Genomic DNA, 18311 nt, shown 5'->3' on the forward strand with positions numbered 1-18311 from the left:
GGTGAATTGATCAAAGTATTTTGTGTGCGTCACATTCTACCTGCACAGAGGTACAGCGTGTCCACATACTTGTGGCTATGTATCGCCACTGAACCTTTCTCGGTTAAGCCGTCACTCCATTGGGTATTCATTTCCGATGACGGATTTCTTTTGAACCAATCAGGTTGGTTTTGTCACCCGGGTGCTGTTGCGGGAACTGCCAGACACTCAAACTAGCAAACCACGTCGGAGGACGTCTCAATCCACAAGTGTTCAGCAGAGAGGAGTGAACTGACAAAGTCGAGTCTCTAATGTGAGTTCTATCGATGCAAGACTGATACAGGCCGCTGATGAACGGGTAGTTGGTAGAGCGTGTTCCGCATGCAGTGAGAAAAGTTAGCTTACTTATCTAGCCAGCTAACGTTACTAGCTAACATAAGGAGATGAGCTGCTTAGCTACTGCTAGCTGTATCAATTTTCTTTAAAACACCGGAAGTAAGGTCAAACCTTCTCCAAAATAATAATAGAGCCCCTACGTCACTGCTCTAGCATTTGTGTACCGGTGCTAACTCTTTATACAACTAGTAGACAACTTTATTTTGACAGATGGACGGGAAGTGGTAACCTTGCTGACAACGTCCCGTTCGCTTTTACATGCATTAGAAAATGCATATCACTATTGGTAGATCTGGCCATGCTGTGGTGCACTGTATCTCGCTTTATAAATCGTCAGGTTATTATGAAAGATTCGGCATAAGATGTATGTTTCTAATGCTAGTCCTGTAATCAAAGCGACTGCTCTGCTGTGTACTACATGATTATTATCAAAGGAAATTATAACTTAAAGGATGTGATTACAGTGCTTGCTTAGCCTGATATTTACAGTCATACCGTCCATAAGTTATAAGCAACTCTTGTCCAATTAAAGCCAATTATGTCTGTCATAAACTGGTATTAATAAAAGCTTTGTAAATGTAGTTATTCCTCAAATTCATACCTGAATGAATAGAAACAAACAGTTACACTTATAAGTGAAGTTGAATGTGTTTGAACTGTTTTCGCAGCGCTTCTGTTGAAGGCTGTCGAAGGGATTTCTGTTCTCTGTTGTCTGGAGTAGAACTGGCGAATATTTAATAAATGAAGCCTACATCTTTTCACAAAGTCACAAAGTTGTGGTAATATTTTGGGTCTACATTTTGGTGCCTTTATTCAGTATTTCATCTTCACTGAGGATGAGTTGGGAGGGAATATGTTCACCATTCAATTCACTTGAATACATCAGTCATTAACCCCAAATGAATATCTGCACCACGAAGGCCGACTGACTCATTGATCGACAGTATTTAGTGTTGGCTTCCACAAAGAAAAGAACACATTTAGCCATTTAATGCTTAACGTATGTAATAACGTTTGTTTCCCTAAATTCTTTTTGTCTTTGTCAGTTGTCTTGGATCCCATTGGCCGATGGGGGGGACAGCATCACTATGTCTCACAGACTGACCAAGGAGGAGCTCGATGAACAGTTTGATCTGTTCTTGAAGGAGGTACTGTAACTTGATGTACAGTATGGAACTGTTCAGAGATTATCATGACGCACATTTAGATAGCACGAATCACACTCGCAAAGACATGGAGACGCAACTTGGCTGGCTTCATCTGCTTGTTAAAGTGATGCCTGTCTTTCATTTAGACATTGATGTCTTTGAATGTTTGTTGTGGCTCAGTTCAGGACGGGACATTTATAGAAAGAGAGAACACAGTGTCTGAACACAGTGGATGTCCCGGTTGTTTTTTTTGTGGATTTTTTACTTGGTTAATATTCTTTACTGTTTTATTACTTCTTTATAATACTTGTTTTGATCTTGTTTTTTACTATGTCTCTTGTTTGCACTATTCTGTTTGCTGCTGTGATCCTGTAAATGTCCCGCTGCGGGACTAATAAAGGATTATCTTATCTTGTCTCTGGGACAATAAATATAGAGCCTGGGACACAGAGACAGTGAGACATTGTGGAGCAGTAGAGACACTTATCATTACAGACATACATTTATGCATCATGGAATATCTAGTATATAACTTTATTGTCAATTGTTCAAATGTTAGATGTTCAAATTCTACGTCACATGTGCTTACTGCCCACATGTTAAATCAACCACAGAGAGACTGATCTGAAGAATCTCCTCAACCATTTCAAATGGCCACTTTCCACAGTATTTCCTGTTTTTCCTTTGTGCAAAAGAGATAAATATTGAATAACTTGAAACTTTATTACTTACATTTTACAGTGTTTTAGAATGCTGTACAAAATAACATTGAATATCTCTCTGCATTGTGGTCTTTTTGTTACATGTATGTCACTAGGTCCTAAGGCCTTTACGACGGCTACATTTTAGTAGTCATCAATTACTTCCATAAAGTGGTTGAATAGGCCATCAATGTGTCATATGGCTACGGGAGATGTATCATATCTGTTTCACCCAATAACGATGATGAATCCTCGGCAAACAGGTCTCAAATACAACCAGCAGAGTTTATGGTCTCAATCTCTAGTTTCAAGTCTTCTTCAATACAGCATGATGTTCATTTAGTAAATGATGGTCCATTTAGAGTCAAACAGACCATAAAGCAGAGTATGCTTTAGGGCGGGGCTACCTTGTGATTGACAGGTCTCTACCACGGTGTTGTCCGTGTTGGTGTCTTCCAACTTTAAACCCATTCACAGTGTGTTTTCACTTCATGAAAGTTAATTGTAACATTTTGGTTGGCTAAAAAATGTCTTGTTCAGCGTTCGGTTGCACCTGGCTCCATCCTCCCGCCCACTTCTTTTATACAGCTTATGGCCTGAGCTGAGTAACAACGCGGCTGCTTTCTTGCAGTGACAGCAGGAGGCTTTGCCAAAGCTTCATAACTGCACCATGTAAACCACAGATGAGCGATCAGTCTACAACGATGCACTGTGTGGAATAGTGGTTTTGGTAGTCGACTATTCTGTGAAACCCTGTTAAAAGGTCCGAAATAACATCTTCAGAAGCAAAAAGAGGCAAGACTGAAATGAGTGACCTTGAATTCGCACCAGTAGCAACATGGCAGCTGACTGAAAGCACGTGTCCATCCGTCCAATCCACACCAACTGCAATTCTCTAAGAATTTATAAGACTTACTGATTGTGTACCTCTCTTATTTAAAGGTACTATAATCTTATAGAAGAATGAAGAGTGTCTGACTCATGGTGTAATATACACAGTGTTATCCTGAAGGCATCTCTCTGACGTAAACCTGATTTCCTGTCAGTCCGTTTCAGATGACTCTGACAAGCAGCCCGGCGCTAAAAGCAGTCAGAAATCAGCCCAGAGAGCAACCGTGCCTTGGTGGCAAGATGAGGAACACAGCGGCGGAGGGACGGGGAGAGGTAATACCGAGGAGAGGATTCTCCATGAAAGAACAGCCTGGCACTTCAGCCAGCGTGACAATGTGTCAGTGTTTAAGCTCTGCAGTCCAGGGAGGAAGTGAGAGAGGATTTGGGTTTATGTTCTAGGACTGAACGACAGGAATGATCAACTGGAAGTAATCAAGTGCCCATAAAAGTAGTCTGTAGTGGAAAGAAGAAATATAGGTGACTGGGGAAATCCAGCAGTTTCTTACTATGAGAGATGTGTCCTATTTTCTGCCAAAAGTTATACAATTTTAGTCATTTCATGTAAGAGATTTCCATTTCCTCACTGGTTTGAAGTGGGTGGGGTTTAGATGGAAAAAGTGTGATGTCACATCCTTCCATGTTCCTATCAGGATTTAGCCACTCTTGAATCTTAAGGGTTTTTGTGTTGCCTGCGTCCAGACCTTTGACTCCGCCCTCTCCACTCAGTTGACAGTTTAGTCTGATATCTGGCAACGTTGTTCGGTTAATGTCAATCAAATCCGATCGAACAACACGTTCAGTCCTGATGGAGCAGACTGTCATTGTTGCTTATTCAGTCTTGGGTGTTTAATAATATGGAGAAATAGTACAAACATTTCAGGGGCTCTAAAGGGAAAATTCTGCACTTTTTATGTGATTTCCAGTAAGTGTTCATGGTAAATGTAGTCCATTGATGAATACATTCCTCAGTCGAAAGCTGATTCCTCCTGCTCACATAGCTGTGCCTACATGTACCAGGATGCATAGCACGCAAGCTTCTGTCCAACATGGCCTCTATGCAGTCCCTCTCTGCGCTGCATCTCATCAGCGGTATACTCTCGAAGAGTTAAGAAGTATCTTCAGAGCGATACCTCCCCCTTCAGGTAGAAGTCATTCCTCATTCACAGGCAGAAAGAGCTGCAGGAAAAATCTCTTTGATTTGCACCCTACTCCAGGAGCGCATTGTCACTGACCACGTACATTTATAATGACTTGTGCCGTACAATAACAATTATTTGGAATCGATGAAGGCATAAGTGTAATTTTTCGCTGTATTAATGTTGGATGAGAGTTACAGACAACTGTCCAGAAGCTTTTGTTGATGTTATCCGTAGAACTGAAAACATTAGTCAATTGATGGATTTGCAGCTTTCTCCTTTTTCCTTTTTTTATTGATAGTGAATTGAATATATTTGGGTTTTGGACTGTTTGTCGAACAAAACAAAACAGAAAATATCACTGTATGCATTTTTCACTATTTTCTGATCATTTTTAACTGAAAATAATCTGCAGAATATTCAATATATCTACAGTGCCTTGCACATGTATTTCATTGGGATTTTATGTAATGGACCAACACAAAATAGTCCATCATTTGGAAGTGGGGGGAATAAATGTTACTCTGTGGTTGTACCATGACAAAATGTAGAAAAGTCCAAGGGGGGGTAAATACTTATGCAAGGCACTGTATGTGTTGGTATTGAACACAGCGTCGTATAGCCACTGGGTGCTTAGTCCTGTTTAAAGTTATTCTGGCTCGTTAGCTCAGGTTGAAGTTTCCAACAGAACGCAAAGTGTATTTATTTGTACAGGCTTGCCTCTCCATCCTACTGGTCAAATTGAAGTTCCTCTCTCTGTCTGACTGATCTCTCCTCGACTCTTGTCCCTCCTCATTATTCAGTTCCAACAGGACAAGCATGATGTTTCACTGTTTCCTTTCTTTCTGCTCCTCTCATAACACTGTCCTGCCTGCCTGGCTCTTCCTGTGTCCTGCTCACTGAGCAGTGAAGCACATCTCCAGCATGTTCGTGTGTAGAGTTAGACTAAAGCTGATCTTTAGGGGCGCTTTCACAAGCCAACATTTAGTCTGTTTTAATCAACCTCTGGTGCGAACATTCAAGATAAACTGGAGGAGGAGGGTCAAAGTGGAAAAAACTAATTCAACAGCAATATTTCAAAGTCCGTGATACCCTGCATAGAAGCTCTCAAGCTGAAAATGATGAATTTGCTCCTTTGTACACGCCTCTTAGCAAATCATTTTTTAATTAGGGCTGCTTTAATTCATGCACTGTGAAACCGAACCAGACTAAAGAGAAAAAGCTCAAACTATTAATTTGACTGTAGCCATAGAGCCAAACAGATTATGGCTTGTGACAGTGACCTATACAATTTTTGTAAAAAGTTTTGATCAGCGGTAACGCTCTTATAAAACCAATAATAGACTCATTTAGAGTCTAAATTATTCTTTGAGAAGTGTTGCCCTTTGTGAGACATTGTAACATAGTCAACATGTAGTAACATCTAGTCAGCAAATCTCCCTCACTGCTACTGTGTAACATATAACACAGAATGCACTTCTGTAGGAAACTGAGTGTTCATTTCACAGCTTTGTGTTTGTCTGATATTTCTATCCTGTTTTAAAAGCTGTCCCTTTCTGTTTCCTCTCTTTCCCAAGCAGAGATGGCCAAAAGCAGATTTATCAAAGGCAAAAAGTCTCATCATGAGAACAACAATGGTGAGAGCTTAGAGTTCTTTTAGACCACGTCCACATTCAGCTAGTTTGTGTCCGTGTGGAAACGTCATGCATCCACAGTCGTGTTCTCAGGTTGTTTCTGTGCCAGTTATCCAAGAGGCAGCTGCTTAAACCTCTGTTCAGTCCCCTGCTCTGTGATCACCAACACTGGGTTTGAATTCAAATTAAAAAATAAATAAATGATAAATGATAAATGTTAAAATAAATGATCACAGAGGAAGTTAAAGTCTTCTTAACCCCCCCCCCCCCCCCCCTTCACTGGACTGGTTTACATCGTTGTTTTATAAAAGTTGAGTCTTCTTCATTAACACAAAATCGTCAAGCTAGCACTGTGGAGACGGTTTGTTTTAGGTGAGAAAGATGCCGGCTCAATGTGCTGAAATGGAGAGAAAAAATGAGAGATCTTTAGCCCTCTTCTTGTTTCATAGTCTTCTTTCCCGCGGTCCTTACCCCCTCTACCATTAATACAACTCTCCTGTTTGATTATTTCCCGTTAAACTGTCTTTCAAAAGCATTAATATTGTTTGCGTCACATCGAAGTTTCCCGTATTTCATGGTTGGGCTTCCTCAGTTGCTGAATGATACCAAACACCTGATTTCACTCACTGAATAGAACCTGATGGAATAGACCATTGAAAAACAATGACCGCCCTATGTTGAAGGTAGGCCTCTGTGTTAGTTGTCAGTATGAGGAAGATCTGAGGAACTCGTATGTAAGTTAAAGGGAGACAGTCTCCCTCTTGCTCTGCCTTCCTGCACCTGTACGCTCTATCGCAAGAAAGTTCTACTGTCTGCCGCACATGCTCTGTAGCGAAGCACAGAGAGAAAGACCTTCTTTGGGATTACGTTGGAAGACTGAAAACTGAAGTAAAATAAGATTAGTCAAATCCATCCTGCGGTCTGTGCTAAAGAGGAGAGGGGAAGCAGCCCCCCCCCTGAACAGAAACTCACTGAGTCAGCATTGACCTCTCAGCTTGTCTTCTTACAAGCTATGATTCAGTTTTTGCTTAAGGTGTACATTTGCCCATTCTCCTAATGTTTATCTACTAAATGAAACCAAGCAGCCATCTTTACCTCATAGGGATGTGTAACCACTTCCTGTTCGTTCAGCGTCCATCCTCCTTACTTACAATGGGGTCGGTGTCGGGTCCGTGCTGCCCTACCATGGATGGGTCCTCCTGGAGTCTTGCAGGCCGTTCTCTGACCCAGAACTCTGAGTTCTCTGTGGAAGATGTAGAATTGATCGCTACCCCTGTTGTGTTTACACCCTCAATACATGAGGTAGAGCGAGTTACTTCTTGCTGTTTGAAGTGAAATCAACAGTGAGATTGATCTTCTTTTGAAAATTGGCTTTTGGGCAACACAAAATGGGCAACACAAAATGGGCAACACAAAAGCACAATCCATAGCAGGGAATTTTAATAAAAGATGGCCAGTGTGTGTGGATGAATGTAATCAAAGCCTGGTGTAGTTTGCATGTTTCATTCTGATAGCTATTCCAGATTTAATTTGGCAGTTCACCAACACGTTTCTTCCTGCTATCCGAAGTCGTCAGCGCGGAGCCCTTTCATAGGCCGGTCCCCAAACCTCGCTGCAAAGCTTTTGATAAACCGGTTCAATTGGACACGACCCACAAAGATACAGTCTTGAGGGGTTCCCGAACCGTGGAAAGACACAGAACTCCGTCCGATGGCGCTGACAGTGTGAGCAGTGAAAATGTCCCGTGTGTGTCTGGAGAGAGGAGCCCTGATGAGACCCTCTCTGATGAGGCTCCACCAGCCAGCACTGATAGTCATTCCCAAGATGGTAACTTCAGCTCAAGTCCTCAAACCCTCTGGTAGTAGAGTAGTACCACTAGTTCTGTTACGTTTCTGTCTTTGTCTCTGTTAAGCTTTGAGTTTTTAGATTTGATGTTGATGTTCTTCTGCCTGCCACATGAAACTAATAGTCTTGTAAGTTTGCTTACTGATACATTAGATATATCTGTTACATCGGATGTAATTGGCTGTGTCATTGTTGTTCACTGCCTGATGGAGGTTCTTCATTAAAGTATATTGATAAACTGGTAATTCCATTTAACTTCCTTTAAACTTAAATTGTCTCCAATTTTAACTTTAGAAATTGATATTTTTGGATGATTATAATAACTGAACAGGTGGTGGAGAGTGGTTGGCAGTACAGGTTAATAGTAGTAGTACACAGTGTGTGTCCTCCATCCATCTTAACATAAATGTGAACACATCAAATTGTGATATTTTTCACCATTTAGCATGTGGTTTATTGAGGACGACCAAAAAAGCCTCAAGCTGGAAAGAGAGACAAAAGTCTAGTAAGTTGTGATTGCACTGACTGATGAGGAGAGGTGGGTACAGAAAGGAGAGGAAGGATATTCATTCTAAGAAAATGTCCTTAATATTCACACACTGTTTTGGTTATATAGACCTGTGTCAGCATCGAGGCTTGAGTCAAACACAGGTTCATCCAGGTTCCATCAACCGGTACTCTCAATCAGTCCCCACCTGCAGCTGATAGTCCTCAGTGTTGAAATACAGTTGACACAAGAGGAATAAATGCTGTAGAATAAATACCTCGAAGTATAATGAATAGCTTATCTACTTACAGCTATTAGTCATAATCTCTGAACAAGGTTCACTCGTGCTTTTCTATGACACTTCCCTCCAGGACTGCTGGGATCTGGGAAGACTTTCAGGAAGTCTGTTCGAGAGGAGGATCCAGGAGATGCTGGTTTGAAGGAAGACGGGCTGAAAGCAGCTGACCTCGGCAGAGACAGTATTGAGCTAGAAGGTGAGTCGAGGACAATAGAGATGAGCAGGGTAAGACATGGGGACAAATACTTCAATGCCTCCCTGTCAATGATAGCTGTGGCGGGCAGCAGTATGTTTTCGGATAGGTTTTTCACTGTGACCTCATGTCCGTCCCATTCTCCTGAACGTGGTTTCTCTGGAACGTCTTGAGTGAATTTCCTTAAATTTGGATCAAAGGTCATTGTGTCTTGGCCATAACTCATGAATCCATATGTTAATTATGAGAATTTCACACAAAAGTGATGACATTTTGGACAGATGTCTGTAAACTGCAACATGGTTGGTGGAGGCATACAACCTCAATCTATTTTTGAAAGTCCATTTTGGCTAGTAGTTAGTTGGATCACATTTCATATAGAAATTAGAACAACGCTAGTTGTCTATGGTTGGGGTTTTCTAAAAATAAATTCTAAACGGACATCTGCGCCCCCCCCACCTTCCCCGTAATATTTCAGTTGAGAAATATCACACTGCTCTGTGTGTGTGCTGTCTTTGTGTGTGCAGACTCAGTGATGTTACCAGCTGCTAACACGACCGGCTTGGACACGATAGAGGAAGAGGAGGAGAAAGCCAGGTTCTTTGCCCAACTAGAGGCAGGAGCTCTGTCATCTATAGATTACTCCTTTCTGAACAGAGAGCTGGACTTAACAAGTTCTGCCATTGCTACTAACCTCAGGTATGTAAGCAGCCGTGCTGGTATATTACACACTGTAAGCACTGAAGGACAGAATTAGTCTGAACAGATCAATCATGAAGGAGTCCCACCACCAGATGTGTTGGTGCCAACACAACATTTTTGTTTCCTAGACTAAACCTGCTTGTTGCTCTTCTTGAAGGTGACGTTTGTTTTCCACTCCATCAGTGTTCTCCAGTTGCTTACACTTGTTGCTTGTACAATGCACAGTACTGGGCTTCCTTTTGGCAGACAGTTGGACCTCATGCAAGAACATTTTCATATTCATGTTTTCATAAACGTTTTACTTTTTCTGTGAGGGTTGCGTTCAAGGGTTCAAAACCAGATTTAGCAAATCCTCTTAAAAGGCACAAACTTGCTGTGAATGGCTCGTTTCAACTGAATCAATGTACTTGGGTTGTTTGTGAAATCTGATCATTAGCATCAACGCCTCTAAATGACTTTAAAAGGCCACCGGTTCTGCCATGAAACAGAAGGAATACAAAGAGGTATGTCAAACCACGGAGCTTCAAGTCCTGTGTTTGTCAAAAATGTATCATATTTAACTCTGCAGCTGTCAACGCCTTGTCACTGTAAAGTCATACTAAGACAGAAAGAACGGTTACATTGTTGCAAAGTGGGTGGTATGTGCAAAGATACAAAGCCGGTTTCCCTTTAAATCCGAGTAGTTCATGACCTGTGAGGTGGTCATGGGGATTAATGAGAGAATACACTCCATGATAGGGGACGTTCACCTGTAGAAAGACTGAGGAAGCTGTACGAGTCTAAGACGTTTCTTGGCAACTACTGAATTGCAAACGTTGTTGGGTTGCAAATTGTAAACACGCTTTTTCATAGATCGTATCAACGATTAGTAACATTAACGGTCAATCAATGGAGTAATCGTAATATAAAAAAAGAAAATTTGCTGATACCAAATTATAGGATAATATTTCCACAGCAACGTATTGCATATTCTCTGACAGCATTGCCTCTGAAAACTATATAGATGTTGAGGCCTAGACATATAAAACGCATTCAGTAGAATTGAATAATGGATTACATGAGTCAAAATAATCTCTGCTAACGTATAGTTTTAAAAGAAAGACGCTCAAAATCAACTAAATGTAACGATGCAACACAAGAGAAGATCCTACCAAATATGTCAGCTTCACTTAGCATGTCGACATAGTCCTGGTCCTAAACCTGGTCCTAAACCTGGTCCTAAACCTGGTCCTAAACCTGGTCCTAATCACTCCAGCAGCTGAAAACACTACGGCTGTATCCAATGTCACTTCTTTTTTTTTACATGTGAAGCTTTGATTGAGGTTGACAAATGAATCTTTCTAATGTCTGTCATCATATTTAATGAAAAGAGAGGAAAATATGGTTCATACATGTTATTTATGGATATCCAGAAACACTGGTGTGCCAGCTTTGCCAGTCCGGGGAATCTCGTTGACTTCTCCGGTCAGCTTTGTGTACACAGTACACTACCAGCAGTTTGGGTTAACTAGACGTAGCTTGTGAAAGTAAGTCGTAAAATAATTTTCTTCTAAATTTACTGGTGACATGGGTCGTATATTATTTTGGAAAATCCCCTTTTCTGGTACAAAATAACTCCTGCACTTTGAGGATAGATAAAATTCTGTTACGGATCATGAGTTTAGTCAGGGGTTCCTGCTAAATATTTGACTGCCCTCTTACCGCTGTGATATTAACTGTAAATGGGGCTTGGAGGTTCCTCAGCAGATGACAGATGTGCCAAAAGTTAATGTTGAGCAGTGGAATTGCACACTAACAGACCACATGCGTTCTTACGGGGTCTTGGACACCGCGTCTTTGATGCTGCTCTGCCCTTGAAGATCAACATGGTGAATGTAACGTAATGAGGATGAATGTCGTCCCTCCAGGAGAGCTGAGGAAGTCGTGGGGCAGAGTGATGATGAAAGCAAGGCCAGAGTCACGGAGACGGTCAGAGAGTCTCCAGGTAGGACTAGTACACCTTTGAACCCCTTTAAACCTCTCTTTCTGGTCCCTCATCTCTGTCTGTAATCTGAGTGTCTCAATCACATCCTTTCTCTCTCGGCCTTTACAGGATCTCCTCATTACAGCGAGGACTTTGAGGAAGAGGAGAGCGGAAAAGAGCTGCAGGAGGAGGTTTGTAGTTTATGATTAAACTCAGAATGTGTTCTTTGGTAAATTTGGACTTTATTAATAAACAAAACTATTTCAACTTGAGGTTCACTCACTAACCTTTCAGCTTTCAACTACATGACTACACAGCGATTGGCTCAGATGTCATCATGTGACCTATGTATGGAACTTCAGTCATTTCTCAAGTGGCCATATATTTTGTAAGCCCTGCATAAAAACTCGTTGCGCGAAAGTTAATATAATTATATGGATCTTGTGCAAACAAGATAATACATTGTGTGCATAAGTAATTATCTTGTGTATAAAAGATTTTTTCAAATTTTACTTTTAGTACGTACTTCAGCTGCCCTTACAAAGTACCTATTGCATGTAGTATGCATTCAATTGGGACATACTACTTGGTCACAACATTGCGCATTGCACTTTAAGCCTTTCTCCGATATGTCTGCTGCAGTCCATAGCTGTCAATGAGCTGTCATCAGACCTTCATCTGTCTGAGCTCTTGGCATACTAACATGATAGTGTGGGTTTTGGACCGCACCAATAATCTCAGTTCTAGTATGCCGACCACCAGAGGAGGGCTGACCAGTCTACTGAGAAATCCGTCTTAACTATATTGCAGAGGAAGCTAATACAGCTGACAGAGAGCGGCTGATAAGGTTATATCCTATACACGACAATAAAAGCCACACAAATTAAATGAAAAATCCATAATCATAATAAAGTCATAATTAGGTTGCTATGGAATTATGCAAACCTGAGCTGCCATACTGACTCCAGCTCAAAAGAGTTAACCTGCTGTTTACGTGCTTGATATTGGCTGAGGGGTGTCAGAGCTGCAAACAGGGTCATTACAGTCGCTATTTATCTCTTTATACTGAAATATCACAAACTGACATCTTGCTGCATGGTTCAGTAATTCATCCTATGATCTTTTTCTTTTTTTTTCAGAAGTCTAAAATGTCTACAATCCTTGCCAAAGGTAAGAGAAAAAGACTCTGTGGTCATGGGTGGGTGTTTGGAGGAATACAGTCGTTCAGACTATGTTGAGACAAACAAGCCGTACACAACACTTCTATCATTAAATAGAGAAGCACTACAGTGGAAACCATGTTAATACTGATGAGTAATCTCACTCAGATGTCTCAAGTTTCCAGTTCTCTGTTATTATGTGACTCAACAATGACAGAAGCAGTCGTTGGCAATGGAAATCTCAGATCTCGGGCTTCCTGTAACAGTGCTCATTAAATGTGCTCATTAGTTCTACTTGAAATGACAGACTGCCTACTCAATATATACGCAGTATATCAGTGCTGTACTGCTATGGTGGGTGAATGGGAAAAGGTTGTTGCCATGAATAATGATCTGAGCTTTAAATAGAAGACAAACCCTAACTTAACTTTTGTCTCAGTGTCTCTCCATGATTCCCTGGATGACACAGGTGGAGAGGACGGAAGAAAGGACACAGCAGGGTCTCTGGACAGAGGTAACACCAGCACAAAACAAGTACCAGACTATATAATATAATGCAATCAACCAATAAATATTCCAAATTTACAAAGAGCCAGCTTTATTTAAAGGCAGCGGGTGGAATACTATTGCCCTTTGCTTATTTTTATATGCATTTCTCCAGACATTATTAAGATTGGTTCACAATAGACCATTTATGCCCATCTCATCCTTTTGAAAGATGTAGCACACTCATTCTAGAAGATTCTAGATCTAGAGCAACCAGACACGATACGTAGTAATGAGCAGACTAGTTTCCTTCATTTATTGATACATAACCCACGCTGCATTTAGTTTTTCTCAAAACATATTGGCTGTTACACATGAGTAATATCTAAACATAACTTAAAGGACCCGTCTAAAAGTCTTACATTTTTTTAATTAAATATTGAGATAAATATCATTCCGTAGTCTTAGCTTATGTTCTGATGAGGTCCACAAACAGCAAACTGTTGTTTGGGCAAAACATATTTTCTCACAATAAATCATTGAGCTTCCTTTGTTTCTTATTAGTCAAATCCAAGACCTCACGATTTTTTGCCGTTTCCCCACAAGTTCATTTGAAGATGTCATTTTTCATTATTAAAATGTCTAAAATGACTTGACCTGCGTTGTATATTTTGTTGTGTTGTTTACTTTCATAATCCCACTATTATGATTGAGACACCACTAGTGACAGAAAATTCCATATTTTCTTGTAATGTTTTTGTCACAGAGTTCTCTAAATGAGTTTCCTTCCAGGTCAGTCGTATGTGCAGAGTGGAGCCTCAGACATGGAGGCTCTTCATGAGGCCTACAGACAGATCCATGTGGTGGAAGATTCAGATGACCATCGTCACCATCATTCCTCTCTGGAAGAGAGGGGAAGGATCAACAGGTCTCCATCGTCTCCTCCTCAACATGCCACACAGTCTCTTCAGCCTGCGTCGACCAACGACTCAGGTCAGACTAACAACCTCCAGACCGTGAAAATGAGGAGGATTTCAAAACCAGAGCAGGTGTTTCGGGGTTCTTTCCCAGAGAAAAGACATTATCAGAGACTTTGCTTCCTGCATTCTGGTGATTTTTAAAGAAAATAACAAAATAATAAGTACACTGAAACAGAATTGTTATGTTAATTACTTTCAGTTTTACTTTTGATTCTCAGGAAAGAGAATCCAATAATTTGTCACTCTGGCATGAACAAATATTCTTCAGTTTTCATTCATTGATTTTCCCCTGCTTTAGTATTTCTTTCTCTTCGTAGACATGCTCTCCATTTGTCTCTTGTGTCCTTCACTTACTGAAGGCCCTTTAAGGCACAACACGACAACAGAAGCATTGTGCTCTGAACCCCGTCATCTCTAATGGCTGAGGGAAATGGTGAGAACTATGGGACGGTGAAACCGTGAGAGGGCAATGGAAAATAGTCGCAGAGTCGGCAACAATGACAGCCCGTCCCTTCAGGTGTTCTTCCAAAGCCACTCCTCCAAAATGATCATAATGATTGTAAACAATAAACGTGGCTGTTGTTAGTTTTCACAGCGGTTAAGATCATTACATTTTGGCTGAATGAAATGATCGGACGAGCTTCTCACAGTCCTTCAACAGCCACAGATACCGTTTTTTCTTTTCTTTCTTTTTTGTCAGATCATTTGATTCAATAATTTCTTTTGTAGTGAGAATTTTAACAAAATATCAAAAATATTTCTGTAGAAGATTGCCAACCCTGCCTTTAAGACACAACCAGTGTATTGAATTAAAGATTCAGGCAGTCCATACTGTATGCTCACTACAGGACTAAAGTATGTTGAATATTTGTTGTGTTTGTGTATCTAGAGCTTCCCACTGCAGAAGAGTTGCTGAGACCCATCAGGCCAGAGAAGGACCATATCAGAGGCTTCACCCTCCAGCCTGTCAGGTTAGGACCGTAACCTCTTACGAGCAATTATCAAAATAAAGACTTCACCAAACTGTTCTGTACATGTTATGAGCATGTAGTAACAGAAGTATTGATAGTAGAGCATGCATATAATCCAGTTCAGACCGGATTGTCAACTGAGCCAACATCACTTTCAAGTGAAGCTTTGAATGTCTGTCGTCATATTTTAAGACCCTAACAAAAGAATCCTCAAATAGTTAGATTCAATTTGAATAAAGTGATTTGTCGGATTGAATGAGCTTTTTTTATTTTCTATTTAATCAACTATTCTTAATTAATATAAGTCGTCAGTTTCGTTTCGTTGCTGCAAGACCGCCCCGTTCATACAGGTCGTCCTGTGTGTGGCGATCGGGAGAGCAAACTGTGTTTGACCAAAGTGAAAGTAGTGATTTTGAAAGGCCAAACGCCAACAAATATGGAATGAAGCAGAATATTTATTGAGATAAAAGCGTGTTGTGAGTTTTTGAATTGATTGTACTCTGGAGTTATTGCAAATGTCCGGCTAACAAGAGTGAGAAACAATCCTACGCAGGCGCTGTGCACAACACACAGATACATTCTCAGGAAGCGGGAGATAAGGCGTCGCTCCAACTCTTTATTCTCTCCTTACGCTCCCTGCTCACTCGGGCTCGACTCCGCTCACATGCTCTGACAAATAGTCCTTTTTTAATAGATCTGGACACAAAAAGGATCGATGACTGTTATTGTTTGACTGAAGAAGTTCCAATCCAAATTTGTACGGGATTATTTTGGTCGATAGTTTACCGAAATACCTAATGATAAATAATAATAATAATAATCCTAGATAAATACTAATAATACCTAATAATAATAATAATAATAATAATAATAATAATAAGCCTAGATAAATACTAATAATACCTAATAATAATAATAATAATAATAATAATAATAATAATAAGCCTAGATAAATACTAATAATACCTAATAATAATAATAATAAGCCTAGATAAATACTAATAATACATAATAATAATAATAAGCCTAGATAAATACTAATAATACCTAATAATAATAATAATAATAAGCCTGGATAAATACTAATAATACCTAACAATAATAATAATAATAATAATAAAAAGCCTAGATAAATACTACTACTAATAATAATAAAAATAATAATAATAAGCCTAGATAAATACTAATAATACCTAACAATAATAATAATAATAATAATAATAATAAGCCTGGATAAATACTAATAATACCTAACAATAATAATAATAATAATAATAAGCCTAGATAAATACTAATAATACCTAATAATAATAATAAGCCTAGATAAATACTACTACTACTAATAATAATAATAATAATAATAAGCCTAGATAAATACTAATAATACCTAACAATAATAATAAGCCTAGATAAATACTACTACTACTAATAATAATAAGCCTAGATAAATACTAATAATACCTAACAATAATAATAAGCCTAGATAAATACTACTACTACTACTACTACTACTAATAATAATAATAATAATAATAAGCCTAGATAAATACTAATAATACCTAACAACAATAATAATAATAATAATAATAAGCCTACCTGTGAACAAACAGCTTTTTCTCTGCACCCAAAGGCTAAGCCTGTGTATTTGTGAGTTAATCAACATGCAATTAACCAGAATATCTATCATCTACAGTCTGAGGTATTTGTAGGATGACACCTGTTCAATCGGAGATTCACCCAGGCAATATCCAACACTGTACCATAAACATCAGACACAGATCTGCGTCGTTCTTTATTTGACTTCCAAACCTGAATTTATTTCTCAGCAAGTCAAAACAGGAACACAAACTGTTTTTGAAAACGTTTAGCGAGGTTGTCTCTTTACATTTTCTGATTACAGTGCTGTAGGACTTGAGGACCGAGAAAAGACACCCCGCTTCTTGGAAAGGACTTTCCCAGACGTGACCTCTCCAGAGTCCCACCTGGAGCGAGCAGAAGAGGCTAGCCCCGAAGCAGGGATACAGGCTGCCAGGGGGTTGACCAGCCCCCCGCCCAGCTCCCCAGACCCTGCCAACCTGACGTGGAGCATCAGACAGGAAGTAGAGAAGCTGATGCAGGATCAGAACAAATGCTCTTCTTCCACATCCTCTCAAGCTGGCAAAGCTAAGAAACAACAGGTGAGGAACACTTCACACTATTCTCCATCTCAGGAGCGCTTAGATTTGAAATAGTGTCGGACAGATCAGATCCAATAGAGTAAAGGCTAAGCTGTAGCAGTCTGTTGTTACTGAAATAAAGTGGGCCTAATGTTTTCCCCAGGCTTCGCACGGATCCACCGTTTCTCATTCCTCTACATCCTCAGTGAGGAAACCCACGGTGGCCCCTGTGAGAGGCAGGAGAGTGGAGGGGAGAGCAGCAGGGACTTCCAGGTCCTCAGGGCTGAGTAGAGCTGCTGCAGCCAAAACCCAGCCTCCTGTTTCCCGTCCTCTGCAGCATCCACGAGATAAAGCCCAAATCACAAAGAGCCAAGAAAGAGAGGACTCAGGTTAATGACGGCACTCACACACAAAATATCAAGTCATTTAACTGCTCAGATGAGTTAGGATTAGGAGCTGTGTCTCTCGCTACAAAAGGTCTATATAAATCCACTCAAACCTTTCTATCTTCCTCATGTTATTTATTGTCTTTGGGATTGATTTTCGAACCTTTCTGAGTCCCTTCGTGTCTTCATAATGCAGGAGCATGGCGTGGAGCTGTTTGCCTCAATGTGTCGTGCTTTGAGTTGTGTGTTTGTACATAAAGGAGCTGAATACCTTCTATGTTCGTTTGATTAGCAGAGCCAGGTCTGAGGGTGAGCGGTGAGCTGGTGGCGTCTGTTCAGTCCTTAGTGGCTGTCCTCCAACAGCAGATCGCCACCAGCGGTCACCAGGACGCCACCGACGCACAGGACGTCACCAGACTGACACATCGTCTTCCAAATAAGGTAGGGAAATACTACATCTCCAGCTGACTTTTTGTGTTCAAATGACATGCGTCATATAATGCTAACTCAGCACAGAGTTGAGCTCTTATTGATGATCCACAGGACTATGAATGCAATCCAGAAGAATTGGATCTATTGAAAACATGATAGAAATGATGAAAAGAGAACAAGTCAGCATGCTTTCTAGTCGGGGATCTATGTAGAGGGTCTGTCAATGAAGGAGAAGTGTTAGTGATACAGTTAGTTACTGTTATAGTGCTGTTTTACTCAGATAAATGTGAGTAACAATAGACTTTTAGTTGTTTGCGTATCACTGCGGTATGCTGAGAAGATTCCAACGCTTGATTGATTGTTTCTA

General features: G+C 40.3%; 1 protein-coding gene across 1 annotated transcript in view; it reads left to right on the plus strand.

Moving 5' to 3' along the window:
- The first annotated feature begins 228 nt into the window (after nucleotides 1-228).
- The window catches only part of cep162 (centrosomal protein 162), a 29341-nt gene continuing 11258 nt past the window's right edge, over nucleotides 229-18311 (plus strand). The window contains exons 1-14 of the mRNA XM_079164181.1: nucleotides 229-292; nucleotides 1422-1523; nucleotides 3271-3388; nucleotides 8589-8711; nucleotides 9236-9407; nucleotides 11318-11394; nucleotides 11503-11564; nucleotides 12513-12543; nucleotides 12973-13047; nucleotides 13812-14012; nucleotides 14889-14970; nucleotides 16871-17147; nucleotides 17290-17515; nucleotides 17805-17953. Coding sequence (XP_079020307.1) covers nucleotides 1464-1523; nucleotides 3271-3388; nucleotides 8589-8711; nucleotides 9236-9407; nucleotides 11318-11394; nucleotides 11503-11564; nucleotides 12513-12543; nucleotides 12973-13047; nucleotides 13812-14012; nucleotides 14889-14970; nucleotides 16871-17147; nucleotides 17290-17515; nucleotides 17805-17953 — 1653 coding nt within the window. The 5' untranslated portion in view covers nucleotides 229-292; nucleotides 1422-1463. The remainder of the gene's footprint in view (nucleotides 293-1421; nucleotides 1524-3270; nucleotides 3389-8588; nucleotides 8712-9235; nucleotides 9408-11317; nucleotides 11395-11502; nucleotides 11565-12512; nucleotides 12544-12972; nucleotides 13048-13811; nucleotides 14013-14888; nucleotides 14971-16870; nucleotides 17148-17289; nucleotides 17516-17804; nucleotides 17954-18311) is intronic.

This window comes from Pholis gunnellus (genome assembly GCF_910591455.1).
Source record: "Pholis gunnellus genome assembly, chromosome: 8".
NCBI classification, from domain to species: domain Eukaryota; kingdom Metazoa; phylum Chordata; class Actinopteri; order Perciformes; family Pholidae; genus Pholis; species Pholis gunnellus.